We start from the raw sequence: 17,169 nt of genomic DNA, 5'->3' as shown, positions 1-17,169 counted from the left end.
TTTTGTTTTAGTTCTGTTGATTCTGTGATCTTTCTCTATGTTTTGACTTCAGTTTAGTTTTTAGTTCAGTTGCATTTGCATTCATTCCTTTGCCCTCAGCCTCTCCTTCTTCTTTTCTCCTCCTCTCTCCCAGTATAATAAGTACAATAATAAAGCAAACAACTACTCCACCTACAATGACCAACTGCAATAATACCACAGATCAATCATTCAACTGGACATTTTTTTCATCAACTTTTCACAGACATAGATTAGATTAGCTTGATCAAGAGCTTGATTTCCTTGTGAGTCTGTTTGTTGTAGTGTCTTTTGAGTCTCTTTTTTTTTCAAGTATATATCAGTCAGATATATCACATCAACTTCTTCTTCTCTGGGAAACATTTTTGTTTCAGTTTAGTGATTTATATATATTTTCACACAACATCACATATAGGTATCAGCTCTGATTCTTGCTCCATAAATCATTTTTGATTCATTGATGAAAAGACATCCAGACTAAGCACTCTGTGTTTTTGTTTTCTGATGTGTTTGATTTTTCTGACAGTTTGTTGCACTGTAAGTACTGCCACTGCACTGTGTATCATATCACCACCATTTGTTGTGTTGCCAGAAAGAAAGAGCAGAGAGAAAGAGAGAGAGATGAGTGTGTCCATTTTTTTCATTCAGCATGCTCTTATATACAATTCTTATATACACAATTGCTAACAAGTTAATTAAATTTAACACACAGCCGCAGCTGTAACTCAGGGGTAATTATCATCTACACACCTGTCTACCTATTCACAATTAGCTGGCCAATGAGAGAAAGCCCAAAGCAGCCCTTCACACACACAACAACAATCAGAAGCCTTCAGCATCTCACATTCAATCCCACACCTTGACTCATCCCCAAGGCGACACTGCGAGTGAGCGAATGTTCCACCTGGCAAAGCTGCCGTGGCTTTATACACCTTTCCCCACAAGTTGCTGCCCTTACCGCCCCCGGCTCATTTTGGGGGTTTAATCATTCAGGAGCAGAACTGAGCCTTACAGACTCCACATTGTCATGGGCATTATTATTTATTAGGTGTATTATTGATATAGTAGCACTGGAGTGCCCCAATCAGGCCCCACTGTGCCAGGCGCTGCACATTATTAGATGCATTACGGTAGCACCTGGGGGACCCACTCATGGCCAGGTCCCCACCGTGCCAGGCGCGGTACAATGACTACTACGTTCGTTCCCTGGGCGTGCAGCTTTTTTATTGAGCATTTTGTTTTGGCACAGAACATTAGTAGGAATGCCCAAGTACATGTATAAAGCAGGAGGGAGAAAGACAAGCAGGGATCAGAGCAGGGAGCTCGCTAAGCAGATTTGCATGAGCAGAATCGCTGAGTGATGCCATGCCAGTGAGAGCGCAGTGTACAGCTGGGTGGCTCCGGTGTCCAAAGAGACTGTGACCTTTGTTCCCCTGGCCTCCGGCCTGCTGCGGGGTCCCATTGGAAAGTGGATCCCAGCAGGAGCCCGCCAGCAGGGACTGAGCGGGAATACAGTCGAGTGACACTTTTCAGACCAGCCCCTTTTCCGGTGAAAAAGGCAGGTTTGGTGAAACTGAACCATTTGGTGATTGTTTTGGCTTCACTAAAGTGTATCGGTCAAAACTAAAAACCAACCCAGAACAAATCGAAACGTTTGGTGTCTTTGGTCTGAAACTACTTTCTCTTTTGAAATGGCCTTTAGTTTGATTAAAAACAGAGTTTTAAAATGGTAACAATCAAAACAAAATGTTCATTGGACTCAAAATGATTTCCCCATCACCACCACTTCTCCATTTGCAGAATATTTTTTAAAATAAAATTTCAGTTTGTCCTAAAATGAATCCCCTGCCCTCCAAATGATTCAGAATTCCCAACAAACCCCGAAACCTGTTAGTTGCCCAGTTCTACCCAGAACACCTAAGACGGGATAAGGACACAGCAGTAAATGGTTCCAGATGTGAAGTTACAGCACAGGAAGGTGATGCAGCCTCTGCTGCAGGATACAGGCCGCGTCTTCCACCACGTCCTGTTACACGGAGCAGTCCCTGCAGCTGTGGGCAGAAGCAAAGAGGAAGAGAAACAGCTGTTGGTTGTGATGCTCAGATGTGGATGGGACCCTTTCCCTCTACGGGGTGCTGGCTCTGACCTGGTGCCAGTGGGGCAGGGAATGGGATATAGGGCTTTTCCCTTCTAGGGGCGCCAGTTCTGATCTGGCCCCAGATAGGGGGGACTGGGACATGGGGCCTTTGCCCTGTAGGGGGTGCTAGCTCCAATGTGGCCCCAGGGAAGTGGTCCCAGCGAGTTTAGGGGGTCAGGGAAGGGGATACGGGGCCTTTCCCATCTAAGGCTCTAGTGCCAGTATGGCCAGTTTCAGGTCAGCAGTAACTAAAGATGCTCCTGTCTGAAGGCCGTTTAGTGGCTCCTGCCTGAGCTGGTGGATCTCAGCCTGGGAGCAAAGTGCCCATCTCACAGGAGTCACCCACCCATGGGCCAGAGGAGCCCTGGAGACTAAGCTCCCCAGAGACGTCTCTTCCCGAGCAGGCGGTGTGCAGGCAGGACGCTGCCATCGCTGTGTGTGGAGCTCACTGGGACAGAGACTGTGTCTTCCTACGTGTTTGTACAGTGGCTGGCCCAGTCTGAGCACAACTGCAATATAAACAACAACAGGGCCCCGGGGGTGCCCGAACAGTCACCGGGACACCTTCAGCCACTGCTAGAGTTCGCCTGTCCGGAGAATAGCCCACCCTGGTGGGAGCGAAGCTGGATGGTACCTGTTCCGCAGGATGTATTTGCAAACAAACGGGAAGGACCAGCTGGTGCCATAGTCGTTCCAGGTGACAAAGCCTGAAAGAGACGGAGTCAGAAGGAATCAGCCCAAGAACAAACCGCCCACTGGCAGGAACAGGCACGTCCATGACTAGGAAAGTCATCTGCATGTGAGAGCTAATGTAACCACTGTACCTGTGTGGGCATCGGTTCGGTCATGACTGGGGTGATAGATAGATAGATAGATAGATAGATGATACTGTAAAACACTAGTAGGAACTGAGATGAGGCATGAAAAGAAAGGCTGAGAACAATATTGCCCTGGTCCATTGCCACCTTGAATCTTGGGTCATCAATTTCTCCATTGCAAATTGATGTAACTGGATGACCCATGCCTGCCAATAGTGGGGGAGGACGGAGTGAGGGCAGCTGGCTTCAGTAGTGTTTCTGAGCATGCTCAGTCCGTGTGAGCATGCTCAGTACAAGCCAAGCAGCAAATGGAGGGGCAACCCTCCTTTACCCCCACCCCCACCCCCTGCCCACGTGTCTCCTCTTTGCACCCACATAGCTCTGCTCTACCCGATGGCACGTGGGCCAGACCGGAGCTGCTCCCAGCCCGAGGTGATCACACACTGTTCTGTTTGTGGAGTTCACAATGCACTGGAGTTGTCTGTCCTCAGGCACTGATCGGGGTGTATGGGGGAGGGCTCTCCCCAGGAAATGGCCAGCCACTAGGGAGGGCTTTTGTTTGGATTGAGCTGGTTTTGGAGGGGTGGAGGCAGGGGTTGTCTTCCTCCGAAGCATTTGGCATAAGCCACAGTCAGGGGCAGAGGTCGGTCAGTCAGTGGACTGAGCTGCTAGGGCAGGGGCAGGGGACCAAAGCAGACAGCAAAATGGTTTGATCGGATGGTGCAGCCAACCAGCAGGAACTGAATCTGGGCGATGTTCTTCTGGAGAGAGTCAGGGGGTGAAGATAATGAGCCAACTGTGACCAAACCGAGCCACCAAGCATCTGCCCTCCACCCCGCCCGCCCCGCCCCAGGACAAAGCTCCCACCGTTTTGCAGGATCCAGGAGCCCAGGTAGTTTTCTCCCGGGAGGCCATCGGGCTGGCTTGGAGGAAATGTCCGGAAATTGTATTCGGAACCATCCGTCCACATGAAAGACCCCTCCTAGAGAAAGGGTGACGGTGTTAGTGACTGAACCGGGGGCCAGGCGCGCTGCGGGGAGAGGAGATGGAGCAATAGCCACTAAGGGATCAGCATTGTCTCTAGCATCTAATATCCCAGCTGTGGAGACCTCTTCCTCACTGCAGCCCTCTCCAGCACTGACAGAGTCAGCCTCACACCACCCCGGGGAGTGGGGAAGGGTCCGTCCCATGTTACAGATGGGGGAACTCAGCACAGAGTAGATTAAGTGACTGCACCAAAGTCACACACAGGGAGACAGTGGCAGACCCAGGAACTGAACCCAGGACTCCCGAGTCCCCTAGCGCTGCCCTAAGCACTGGGCCATCCTTCTGTCTGTCAGAGTGAGCAGCGCCGCCCTGGCTTGGAATCAGCTCTGTTATAACCCTCACCTGCAGCCCTAAACTGGCACCGCGTTCACCTTCGCGTGCCAGCGTCACCTCCACTTTGGGATTGCACCAGCCTCCACCGGATCCCAACACATCTTCCCCACATGCAGCAGCCACGCCCAGCCCCAGCTCTCCCGCAAGCTCAGATGGCAGGGCCTGGTTCTTAGAGAGTGAACGTCAGCTGGAGTGCGGAGGTGACAAAACAGCTGTAGTTTCCACTGCACCTTTTCTACACCCTGTATCCCAGCATGCTCTGCAGCTCAGGAACAGTAACACCTACCTCTTCTCTAGCACTTTTCATTAGTAGAGCTCAAAACACTTTACAAAGCAGGTCAGTAGCGTTACCCTAATTTTGCAGATGGGGAAACTGAGGCACGAGGAGAGGCTGGGACTTGCCTAAAGCCACCCCAGCAGCAGAGGCAGGAATAGAACTGAGGACTCCTGGGGCCTAATCCAGGCAAACACTCTTTGCTCTACTTCAGATTGAAATAACAAGCCCACAATGTAAGACAGAGGGAGGCAAATTCTGCCCTCAACCCCACAATGTCCCCCCGGTATAAGTGGAAATGCCAGTCTGACCCTCCAGCCCCGACGACTGCTCTGAAGTTGCAGTTGCTCTGATTGCGGGTTGTGCCAGACGGGTGAGGCAGGAGCTACCTTGAAAGTGTCGTGTGCGCCGATCCAGTAGGCCTGTCCTTTAGTGTAATCCAGCGGCTTGCCCATCAGGTGAAAGATGAAGTCATTTTCCTCTGCGCTGTGGATGGAGGCCAGATGGGAATTCTTGCCATAGCTTTGACATGCCACCTGAAAAGGCACCACAAGGACAAATCACACAAGGCTGCAACCAGCACGCCTGACCCAAAACGCTTAGAAATCAATGGAAAAACGCCCATTGACATCAGTGGGTCAGGGCCCGAGAGAAGGGGGGTGATCTGGTTGTTGAGGCAGTGGGCTGGTCCTCAAGAGAGATGGGCTGAATTCCCAGTTCTGCCACAGACTCACCAGGTGGCCTTGGGCAAGTCTCTTAGCTTCTCAGACCTTGGTTTCCCCCACAGGGAGGGGACTAGGCCATTTGCTACAGGGAGAAAAGCCCCCCTCCCGTGGCTGTAGTAAGTGTCTACACTACAGCAGCACAGCTGCAGTTGTGCCATCATAGCATGTGCCAGAATGGGGGGGGGAGCATGGGCCCCTCACTTTTAAAAGTGCGGGGAAGAAGCAACGTGGGAGCTGGGCTTCGAGGAAAGAGACGGCACGTGGGCGTGGCCCAGGGGCAGGGGCAGCACAGGGGCAGGGCCTATGGGGAAGGGGCGGTGTGGGGGTGGGGCCATGGTTCAGGTGCCTGTGGCCCTCCCAGCATGTGCCCTCAGGAGCATTTCCTGTCCCCTGCCTCTCCCCTGCTCAGCAAATATGCCCAGCTGTTAATACTCCCTAGCTCTTCTCAAGTGCTTCTCATCAGCTGATCTGGGCCGGCGCGCTGGGCGACAGCAGCTGGACCAGCACTCTGCCCACTGGGGCACCCATTAAAGAGCCCCAGAGTAAAGCCGAGGGGCGAAGCTGTGCCTACGGGACAGCTCAGAGGTGGCTGCAGACAGCTACAGGGCTAGTGAGGCCCAGGAAGGAAGTGCCGGGGAGAGTGTCTGCGCTGCAATCAAAGACCTGCAGCATGGCCGGGGCTGGCCCAGCTCAGCTGACTTGGACTCCTGGGGCTGGGGCTACGGGGCCATAAATTGCAGTGTTGATGTTCAGGTTTCAGAGCCCGGACTCCAGCCCAAGGCCCGACAGCTACAAAGCTATTTTTGGTCTTGCGAGCCCGAGGCAGCTGACCTGGGCTCAGAGACACAGTGCAGTGGGGTTTTAATCACAGTGTAGATGTACCCTCAGCATTAGTCCCAGGAGAGATCTCTGGGGGCGAGCACGCCTCCATCTCCTTGCTGTAAGGGGCTGAGGATTATGTGCTATTGCAGATGAGGTGCTGCACTATGCTGAAAAGGTGAGGGGGGGAACAGTGTAAATCAAACTACACGTGGTGTTCCCAAGCAGGGCTTCTCCAAGTGCTCTGTGCGCTCGGAGGAAAATGGGAGCAGAGGCCAAGTGCTTTTACAAGATCTCCAAGCACTTTACAAAGGAAGTGAGTATCTTTATCCCCATTTTACAGATGGGAAAACTGAGTTACAGAAAGGGAAGTGACTTGCCCTAGGTCACCCAGAAAACCAGTGCTGGGAATAGAATCTCCTATGTCTCTGGCCAAGGCTCTTTCCACTAGGCCCTGCTATCAGACTTGCCTCAGCTTCGTGCCACTTTGTCGGTTGCATCACAGCCTTATAGCAGGAGTCTTGATACTGCACCCAGCCATGGTCACAAAAGCCGCGGGCGCAGAGACAGTTCTCCTGGGAGCAGGCACCTAGTATCAAGAGAAGGAACCAGGTATGAAATGCACGTGAGAGAGAATAAAACATCAGTGCAGTATGTTTCACCCATCGGTCCCAAAGGCAGGTAAGTATTACACCAGTTTCTCATTGCAGGAGAAATCAGTGACATGGAGTCTGAGTAGTTTCTTAGTGCACCTTGTTTATTACATTTTATGTATCAGTCCTGGAACGGAGATGGTCAGAAACAGCACACATCCAAGTCCCTCTGTCAGGGATCTCAGGCTATGCACCAGTGCCAGGTTTCCAGGGAACAACAAACCCTCCTGCCCTTTGGAACAGTTGCCCCCTCCCCCCAAGATATTGCATTACAAAACAGTAGGTCTTCCACTGGCTCACATGCTAAGACCCTGTAAAATTGTGCGTAACAGCACAAGCATAGCAGTATCAATACCCTCATGCAGGGAGAAGAGTGAGATAGTGGTTGCTAGAATTGTTGATAATTTTCACTGATTGCTTCATTTACCAATAGTAGTTTTTCATACATGATAATTATTAATACAGCAGCAGCAGCATTTTGCCTGGTGCTTTACAACAAACGAAAAAGAAGGGGCCCCTTGCTTAAAAACGACACGGGAGAAACAAACGGTGGTGATAGACAAGAGTCATAGCTGCCAAGGCCAGGAGGGACCATCCTGATATCTAGTGTTACCACAGATAACACAGGCCAGAGAATTGCCCCCAAATAATCCCTACAGCCGATCTTTTGGAAAAATCCAATCTTGATTTTGAAATGGCCAGTGATGGAGAATCCATCCCGACCCAAGGAAGAGGGGGATGGAGAAGAGATGAGGGTGAAAGGAAATTAAAAGCTGAAAGTTGGTGCCCAGGCCAAGAGCTGGATGGGGGAGTGCAAGGAAAAAATTCAAACGTATTATCAGCAGGTTGGGCAGGGGTCTCAGCGTGCCAGTGGGCTAGCTGGTGTCAAGCGTGTGTCGCCATCGCGGCAGAGGAAAGGTTTGAAGGACGACAAGGAGTTGGTTTTGTGGATGTGTACAGGGACTTCCTCCCAAGCATGGGGGGAGAGGGCCTATCGTGGGAGAAAGCACCTTCTCTCAAGACTGGGGTGAGCGGAGGGTTCAGACTCCATGGGCCTCAGTCCTTGGGCTCTTTGCCAAACCCGGCAATGGGGAGCAATGAGTGCTGATGCAGCAGAGGGGGCCTGCAGTCTTACCCCTCTCAGGACCGGGATTCCCTGCTGATTCCACAGGGCCCTCTGTGTCGAGCGGTGGCACCTATGGAACAGGGTGCGGGAGGGTTAGCAGCAAGGAAGCACAACCCAACTCACCCCAGGCAATGAAGATGAGCACAAGGTAGAGGGATGTCCTGGGATCCATCTCTGGTGAGGATGGGGGTCAGCAGTCAAATCCCAACAGCCCCGCTGGCTAGTGGAGACTCCCCTCGGGTTGGGCTTTTTGGCTTTGCTCACAGCACAATGATCAGGGACAAGTGGATGCAGGAACTCCTGGATCAGTCACCTTTATACAGTGACTCATCCTGGGGAAATCCAGCTCCTCTGACTTACCTCCTTGTTCCTGCCCTGTCCCTTCTGGCTCCAGCACCCCGGTTTAACCCTCTCTCCACACGGACGCCAGTGGAGTAAGCCCTGCAGCTGCTCACTTTATTGTGCTTGGACAAATGTACTAGTTGTCTTCAGGCAAGGAACTGGCCGGCATGGGAGACAGAAGGCACAAGGAAATCTCCCTGGGACCTGAGCAATAGCCACCCCACAACCTGCAATTCCATTCTTTGCCACTAGGGGAGGGCAGAGTGGCTGCACAGGTGGAAAGGCGAGAAAGCAGAAAAGAAGAGGGCAGAATTTGCCTGTGGAGCCATCGAGGTGTGGGAGCTCAGGAAGCCACCAACAGCTTCTGATGCTCCTAAATTATCAGAAAAATTAAAGGACCTTCTATGACCCCTGTTCTCAAGGAGTCATATGAGTTTGATGCATTCACCCCTCTATTAATTTCAATACACTCCTAATACTTACACCACATAAGATTGGGGTTTTTTAAATTTCTTCTTTCAGAAAGGTAGTGTTGCCCAGTGGCTAAGGCACTAGACTGAAATTCAGGAAACCTGGATTAGGAATACAGGAGCACAGGAATGGCCAGACTGGCTTGGTCTCCTGTCAACAACAGTGGCCAGTGTCAGATGCTGCAGAAGAAGCTGTAAGAACCTTTCAGGAGGAGATGTGGGGTAATCTTAGGTCTCATCCTGGTCTCTAGTAGTTAGAGATCGCCTTAATCCCCGAAGCAGGAGGTTTAATATCTCTGCCATCATTTTTGTTGTCATTAATTATAATTCTGAATATTCTTGTTATCTGTTGAAATGACCAGTCACCTTTTCAATCTTGCTATCTTCTTGGTCTCAACGATATCCTGTGGCAGTGAGTTCCACAGGTTAATCCTGAATTGTGCAAAAAAAGTATTTCCTGATATGAGTTTTGAATTTCCCACCTCCCTGTTTCACTGACTGTTCCCTTTTCCTTGTGTTAGGAGACAGGGAGAACAGCACCCTCGACCTCCCTTCTGTAGGCCACTCGGTATTTTATAAGCTTCCATCCTGTCCCCTCCTTTTCATCCCCTCTCTAAGGTAACAAAACCCCCATCTTTTAAAACTCTCTTCATAGGAGATTTTTTTCCCCAACCTCTGGATTTTTCTCATTGCCCTTCTCTGCTGCACCCGGTATCCAGATGAGGCCACACGACTGGCTGGTATAAAGGCACTATCATAGTCCTTGTCGTATTCTCTATCCCATTTCTTATGCATCCCACCATCTTTTTTGCTTGTTTGACTGCAGCTGTGCGCTGAGTGGGGTTTTCACTGCGCTGTCTGTATCGACGCCCAGGTCCCTCTCCTGAACTGACACAGTTCATTTAGACCCCAGGGCGGTGCAGAAGTGGTTTAACTTTTCCCCTCCAGCATGCATTACAGTACTTTGCATTTGTCAACAGCGTCTGTAGTGACCTCTTTGGCAGGACTTTGTCAAAGGCCTTTGGGCAGGCTGAAGTCTGGAATCCATTTCTGGCTCTGCTACTGACCTGCTGAGCAAGTCCCGTCCCATCCCACCTGCCCTTTGACAGTTGTTTGTTTAGGCAGGTTTTCCAAACCTCAAATCATTCTTGTAGCTCTTCTCCACCCTTCTCACCATCCTTTCTGATGTGGGGACAGCAGTCTTGAACAGCTGTGCAGAAAGAGCAGGACAGCCATGAGCCCAGAGCGAGGGACAGTTTCTCCCTCCGCTTCAGTGTTTGTTTCAAGTATGGTGTCAGTTTTGGATTTGCTGCCAGGTGTTGTCCCACCGTAAGTTTCCTTTCACAAGCTCTACTCTATGTCTAAGAAGTACACGCCTGCCCAACTAGCATGACTGGACCCTAGACTTTTCTGCAAGGCACTATTTAAAAAGCCTGGGTCTTAAGTGAAAATGATTACAAATTGAGGTTCACCAAGGTGTTTTTTAGACCTGGCATGTTTGCAGAGTTTGAGCAGATAATGAAGTCTGATCCAGACCATCTGGCGGAACTGGATCAACAAGTCATTGACGGAAGTTGAGGTTCACCAAGGTGTGTTTTAGACCTGGCATGTTTGCAGAGTTTGAGCTGATAATGAAGTCTGATCCAGACCATCTGGCAGAACTGGATCAACAAGTCACTGACGGAAGTAGCTGCAGTAGCTGGAAAAGTTCAGCGGTGTTTTCTCTCTCTCTCTCTCTGGGCTTAAGTTGAAAAACAAAATAAATGACTCTCAAAGGGTGTGACGATGCGGTTCTGGCGGGACCCAACTGACAGTGCCAATTCGCTTAAACAGGGCAGTTACAGCCCAAGGCTGGGGTTTTCCCACCTCTAAGGCAAACCAAACCAGCCAAACAAAGAGGACTTTGGTCTCACCCCACTGGCTAACCTCAAGTCACGCAAGCAATTCCCTTAGAAACTCCAGTTTCCCAGTATCACCACCAGTCCCACTCGTCCTGGGGATGAATGGTTATGAAAACCAACACCCCAATAAAAGAAAAAAGTTCTCTTGATCCCAAAGAATCAAGCCCCAGACCCAGGTCAATATACACATCAGATCTTACCCACAAATCACACTCTTGCCAGTCCTTTAGAATCTAAAATCTAAAGGTTTATTCATAAAAGGAAAAGGATATAGAGGAGAGCTAGAATTGGTTAAATGGAATCAATTACATACAGTAATGGCAAAGTTCTTAGTTCAGGCTGGTAGCAGTGATGGAGTAAACTGCAGGTTCGAATCAAGTCTCTGGAGTACATCCCCCGCTGGGATGGGTCATTCAGTCCTTTGTTCAGAGCTTCAGTTTGTAGCAAAGTCCCTCCAGAGGTAAGAAGCAGGATTGAAGACAAAATGGACATGAGACATCAGCCTTTTATAGGCTTTTCCAGGTGTAAGAACACTTCTTTGTTCTTACTGTGGAAAATTACAGCCAAATGGAGTCTGGAGTCACATGGGCAAGTCCCTGCATACTTTGCTGACCTTCTCTCCATGGGTCAATTGTGTAGCGGATGGTCCCGAGCTGGCAGGGAAAAAGGAGCAGAGGTAGTCTTGGCACATCAGTTGGCAGCTCCCAGGGGGGTTTCTGTGATCCAACCCATCACAGATATAGACACAAACACACATCATATAGATAGATACAGATACAGACACATACCCAGTGGATGCTGGTTATTAGCAACTTCTCAGTTCACAGCAAAACGTTGCTAGTAGCCGAAAGTTGCCAACCAACAAAAGGCCCATGCTGAAGATAGTGGTGTGGGATGGACCCACTGCCAGGCCCCTGCTGCCCACACAGGGGCCCTGGTGCTATGCAGTGGGAGAAGGGGCTGTGAGCAGTAGGGGAGGGGGTGTATGTGATGTTACACTCCATATGCTTTATGAAAAGATGTTTATGAATGTGAATATATCACATCACTGGAATATGCTTTATGCAAGAGGTCTCTTGGAAGGTATCATTACAAAGCTTATAATCTACCGAATATTTTCCTCTTATTTGTACGCATGTATCGTTCTTGGATCTGAAGCTAGAAATATGAAGTATAACTCTGAGGTCCTATTGTAATTATGCAAAGGGTGGGCCATTAATGGTGGTTTAGCATCTTGATGGTTCTCATTGATTAGGACAATTGGTTGTAAATGGTTTATTTATCTGCAAGCCTGCCTGCGTAGGTGTAGCCAAGCCAGGAAGAAGGAAGACGAGGGGTCTCACAGGACATGTCACATGATACTGGAATCTATCTTAAACACCCCGCCCTGGGGCAGCCATCTCTGTGCAGAGGAGGGTTAAGGGAGGTCTGGGGCCTGTAGGAAGGGGGAGGAGAGGCTGGTGCGGGGCAGGGGGGGAGGTTCCCCTTATTGAAGGATGACCCTAAAGACACCCCAAACTACACAGCGCCCACGGTGGGGTTGTGCAGGCATAGGTGAGCCGAGGGGCGTTAAGCCGGTGTGGCTGGGCAGTGGGAGCCAGGGATTAGGGAGAGAGCCAGGCTGCAGACTGAGGGTACCTGGAAGGGGATGGGGACTCTGAAATACAGAGTACACGTATTTCCCCGTCTCTTGGTGTTGGCTCCCTGGCATCGCTGCATAGGAGGGTGGGTGTCTACGTGGCTATGGGCTGAGATGACTCTGCTTGGCCTCCCCACCCCGTAGATCCATGACATCCCCTATTCAGATACCTCTGAGTTTTGCGACTCTGCCCTGCTTGAGCTGCTCCTGGCTCCTCCCCTGGCTGGTTATGCCTTTCCCTCTACACCTAGGCATTGGGAAGGGGCTCATGGCTTGGCGGGCCCAAAGTGACACCCCAAAAGGGCTGGGTGCCAGGGCAATACGAGTCAGGTCCCTTTAAATGGCCTCAGGTTGGGCCCGGTGGAAATTAAGGCCCCTGGATCACTTGGGAGAATTGGCAGAAGGGGTTTTGTGCAGGAGGGAGCTGGAGGTGAAAGGGGCAGAGAAGCTCTGGGCTGGCCCATGAGGGGGTGTGACAGGTCCCCCCGGGGTGCAACCTGGAACTGGGGTACCACTAAGCCCTCTCTCTGTCCAGCCTGGGCTCCCTCTTACACAATGCTGCTGTGACAAGCTACCAAGCCTGCCATGCTTGCACTTCCACCAGCATTCACACAGGCAGGGACACACCCAGCTGCAGTGACATGCAGGCTTTGACCAGCCCCCTGCATGAACCAACAATAGAGAGACTGCAGCCCAAAACACCCCCAGCTGCCTAGCCTGGGACCCCAGAGCTGTACCATCCTGCCCTGATCAAATCTGGCCAGTATATGGGTTTAATACCCAGCCCATCTCTCCCTCAATGTGAAGAGAATAATGCACAGATTTCTATTAACTGAGTTGAGATTCTTCCCCAAACACTTCAGTCAAAACGCACTGGTTTAGATTAAACATTTTATTAACTACAAAAGATAGATTTTAAGCTATTATAAGTGATAGCAAACAGATCAAAGCAGATTCCCTAGCAAATAAACAAAACCGCAAACTAAGCTTAACACACTTGCTAGATTGAATATGTATTAGCAGTTTCTCACCCTCAGAGATGGTACAAGCAGGCTGCAGATTCTTAAGGCACAAGCTGCACTTGCTTTAGAGATTGGAATCCCCAGATCCTTCATACACAGGCTAGAAATGCCTTTAGCGTGGGTCCAGCACTTTCCCCAGTTCACTGTTTGTTCCTTTGGTGTTTTCAGGCGTCTTTCTTGTGTGTGAGGAGTGAAGAACCCCAGATGATCATGTCACTCCCTGCCTAATATAGCTTTAGCATATGGTGGGAACCCTTTGTCCCAAACTCAGTTTGTGGAAAAACACTGACCTCCCAAGATGGAGTCTAGAGACATGTGACCTGGTCACATGCCCTTGCATACCTTGCTGAGTCATAGCAGCCATTTCTTATAGGCTGTCTGGAACATTCACAGGAAGGTTAAGTTCTTCCAGGGTCCATTGTCTTTGCTGATGGGCCATCAGCACTGTCTGGCTTCTTCATTGTTGTACCAGAAAGGCTAATTGTGGGTGTCACCCAGCGTAAGCAGGATTGAAATACAGATTCCTAGTCAATATTCATAACTTCAGATACAAAAATGATACCTGCATACAACTAGGATAATCATATTCAGCAAATCATCACTTTTCCAATGACACCTCACATGACTTATCTTGTACAAAATGCATCATAATTATTCCATAATCATATCATAATATTTCTATGAGAATACGGGGTGCAGTGTCACAGGGGGTATTTAGAGTGATCCCTGCATTGTGTATCCCCCCTCCCGGTCCTCTCCCACAGTGAGTCCTCTCTCACTGTCTCTGCATCTAATCGCTTGGTGGCTCAGAGCACAGACAGGACCTGGCTCCACTCCAGTGTCACCCTGAGGTGGGATCAAGGATTACCCCTGACCCGACTCCAGTGCACACACATCTCTAGCTCCAGGGGGCTGGCCGGTGGGGGGTGGGTTGCAGCTCAAGCTAATAATGCAGTGGGGACACAGCTACAGCCTGAGAGGGGGAGCTCACGGTTCTGCCCGGGGGAGAGGGGGAGCTCACAGCTCTATGCAGCGGGAAGCTTGTTGCTGTGCCTGGGGGTGGATGGGGCTTTCCCCAGTAGTAGCCAGCGGGAGTTAACCCGTCTGGCTCTCTGGGTCTTGCTGGCATCTCTCCCCAAGCTCAGCAGCGGTGCTATATGCGGAGCTATCTGGGACCAGGCTCTGCCCCTCCTCCACTGTGCGGTAACCCCTGGCCTTGTACCTCCGGGAGCCGTAGACAGCCAGGGCGATGAGGATGGCCAGGCCGGTGGTGACGGCCACCGTGACACCGGCTGTTGCCTTGCCTGACAGGCCCCCTCCACCACCCAGCCCTGCAGCACGGCGCGTCTCAGTGGGGTCCCCAAGCCGCCACAGCTGGGTCTGGGCGTCTTTGACCCAGGAGCGCTCCCCATTGGCATTGGTCACCAGGACGGTGTCAGTGTCCACCAGGTTCATGGCGGGTGGGCGGGTGTAGGGAGGGAGCCGCACCGGGGGCAGGGCCCCTCCGGTGAAGATCCCAGACTGGACGCAGTACTCCACTTGGCAGCCGTCGCTGATCAGAGCCAGGTGCTGGCTGAATCCCGCCGGGCAGCGCTTCAGGTAGGGGTCATTCACGGTCCCCTGGTGGGCCCCTGCCAGGGGGTTCCCTGTCTCACAGCTGAAGAGCCCCCCGAAGGGCACAGAGTACCTGTGCCCCATCTCGTAGTCTCTGCTGACACACAGCTGGAGCTGGTCGAAGAGCCTCAGCTGAAAGAAGCCGGAGGGGCAAGACTGGGCGTTGGTCAAGGGATTGACGCTCCGAGAGCTGAAGAGACCCCCGAAGAGGTACCCCGAGTTCTCAGGGACCTGGCTTCTTGCCATGCACCAGAAGGCACTGAACTGGACCTTGGACAGCCAGAACACATCCTGGCACACTCTCTTGCAGAAGAGGAACAGCTTACAGGAGCGGTGGCACTCCAGGTGGCTGTAGCCTTCTTCCCGCTCCTGGGTGCTCAGTCGCACCGGGGTGTAGCCCACAGGGCAGGAGAATGCCCCGGTGAGCGGGTTCCTGTGTTCTAGCCCCTGGCAGAGGACTGATGCATCCGGGCCCCACAGAGGGACGCACTCCTGGTAGGCGCCCCCGAAGGTAAAGTTGGTCTCAGCCGCTTTGCAGGAGCCGTCGTCGGCGTTGGCGTGGAAGTTGAAGTTTGGCGAGGTGGTGTCGGTGCAGCCGGGGTAGGTGTTGAAGATGTAGTAGCGGCGGGCAGCCAACTCTACCCTCCGGGAGAGCTTCTTCACTGTGGGGCTGGGTAGCTCCGGCAGGCTGCTGGGCGTGATGAAGAAATGCAAGGGCAAGCCAGAGCGGTCAATAGCCACCAGCTGGTTGGTGGTGCCCTCTTGCCAGGCCTTGAGGGTGATCCCTGGGTAGAAGGGCACGCCACCAATGCTCTCCACCCGGGAGTTGGTGCGGTTGGACAGGTACTGCTTGGTGAAGGAGTTCTCCACGCTCAGTGACTCGCTGACGCTGAAGTTGATGATGCTGTGGAAGGAGGCCCCAGCTGCGGCGGTGATGGCACTCCGTGTGGACATGTTGTCCTGGACAAAGGTGGATTTGATCTGATCCTCTTGCACCAGGCTGGCGCCAGCGTCCACCGAGGTAATGACATGGGTACCATAGTTCAGCACCAGCACCTCTGCCAAGTAGTCTGCCATCCGGGTCTGGTTGTTCTCCAGGTGCCCAGCAAGGGCCACTAGCTGCTGGCGGAAGCCCTTGTCCAGGGCTGCCCCGGGGTCAAACTTGGCCGTGTAGACCAGGTTCCTGACCTGGACCCGGGTGGTCATGGCCTGGTCTTTCACCTGGTGGGTCTTCATCTTGCGGAAGTCGCTGGAGAATTTGCCGTTGAGAGAGGAGAAGAGGGAGACCTCTGTGTTGACCGAGGCGGCGAAGGCGCTCTGGTAGTCCATCCAAGATTCTATGATCTCCGAGTTGATCTCCAGGTTGCTCTGCTTGCGGGGGATGGTGAAGACCTCATCTGGGATGATGTAGGACCCATCCTCTGTGGTCTTGCACAGCGAGTAGCCCAGGCTGATCACTCTCCCCATATCCAGGTTCCTGAGGTTGTCCCAGCCCCCGCCCGGCAGTACCTCCAGCCCAGGCAGATTCAGGGCTTTCTTACACGTGTGAAACCCAGCAGCAGCTGGCAGCTCTGGAGGCTTCTCTGCTCCTTGCACCCAGACCACCAGGCTCCAAGAGAGGAGAGCCCCCAGCAACTTGTTCATGGCTGAGGCAGTGCTCGGAAGATGCAGCCGTCCGAGCGAAGAGGAGGGAGCTGTCAATAAGGGCTGGTGGCTTAACAGCTCTGAGCCCAGCTGTCTGAGAGTTCCTCCTTTCCATGCTCCCGTTAGTGTTTAGAAAGAGAGAAGTGAGAGTGGATCCCTGTCAGAATCAGACGGCGGGCGGGCGGGGCTGCTGACAGCTGACAGAGGGAGAGCCAGCAGGTATGTCAGGGCCCTCTGCCTTGCTCATCATGTTGGCAGGAGATCGCTATTTCCTGATTGTTACAAAGTGTGCTAGGGGCTGTACAGCAATCAGGGCTGGCTCTACCATTTTTGCCACCCCAAGCAAAAAATAAAATAAAAAAAAAGGCCGCCCAGACTGCCCGAGCGGAAAAAAAAAAAAGATGTCTGGATTGTGCCGCCCCAAGGATGGCCGGAATGCCGCCCCTTAGCATGTGCTGCCCCAGGCACGTGCTTCCTCTGCTGGTACCTGGAGCCGGTCCTGATAGCAATGGATTATTGCTCCATCTTCTCCCACCTGTCTTCCAGTCTGACACCAGAGTTGCCCAGCTGCTGAGTGGGAGCAGCTG

General features: G+C 52.0%; 2 protein-coding genes across 2 annotated transcripts; both read right to left on the bottom strand.

The window, feature by feature from the left end:
• Window positions 1-1,205: 1,205 nt before the first annotated feature.
• LOC120404902 (regenerating islet-derived protein 4-like) lies at window positions 1,206-8,236 on the bottom strand. Its single transcript, XM_039537965.1, has 6 exons — window positions 8,074-8,236; window positions 6,642-6,760; window positions 5,017-5,163; window positions 3,841-3,955; window positions 2,790-2,862; window positions 1,206-2,069 (listed from the first exon to the last, which is right to left on the bottom strand). The coding sequence occupies exons 1-6, from the start codon at window positions 8,120-8,122 to the stop codon at window positions 2,048-2,050; spliced, it is 525 nt and encodes a 174-aa protein (XP_039393899.1). The 5' UTR covers window positions 8,123-8,236; the 3' UTR covers window positions 1,206-2,047.
• Window positions 8,237-13,670: 5,434 nt separating this feature from the next.
• MPEG1 (macrophage expressed 1) lies at window positions 13,671-16,894 on the bottom strand. The gene has a single exon (XM_039537964.1). It carries the CDS (start codon window positions 16,580-16,582, stop codon window positions 14,420-14,422), a length of 2,163 nt encoding a protein of 720 aa, XP_039393898.1. The 5' UTR covers window positions 16,583-16,894; the 3' UTR covers window positions 13,671-14,419.
• Between the last annotated feature and the right edge of the window lie 275 nt (window positions 16,895-17,169).

Source organism: Mauremys reevesii, linkage group 4 (genome assembly GCF_016161935.1).
Source record: "Mauremys reevesii isolate NIE-2019 linkage group 4, ASM1616193v1, whole genome shotgun sequence".
Lineage (NCBI taxonomy): Eukaryota > Metazoa > Chordata > Testudines > Geoemydidae > Mauremys > Mauremys reevesii.
The sequence above is the reverse complement of the archived record's forward strand: the minus strand, read 5'-3'. Positions and strand labels throughout refer to the sequence as shown.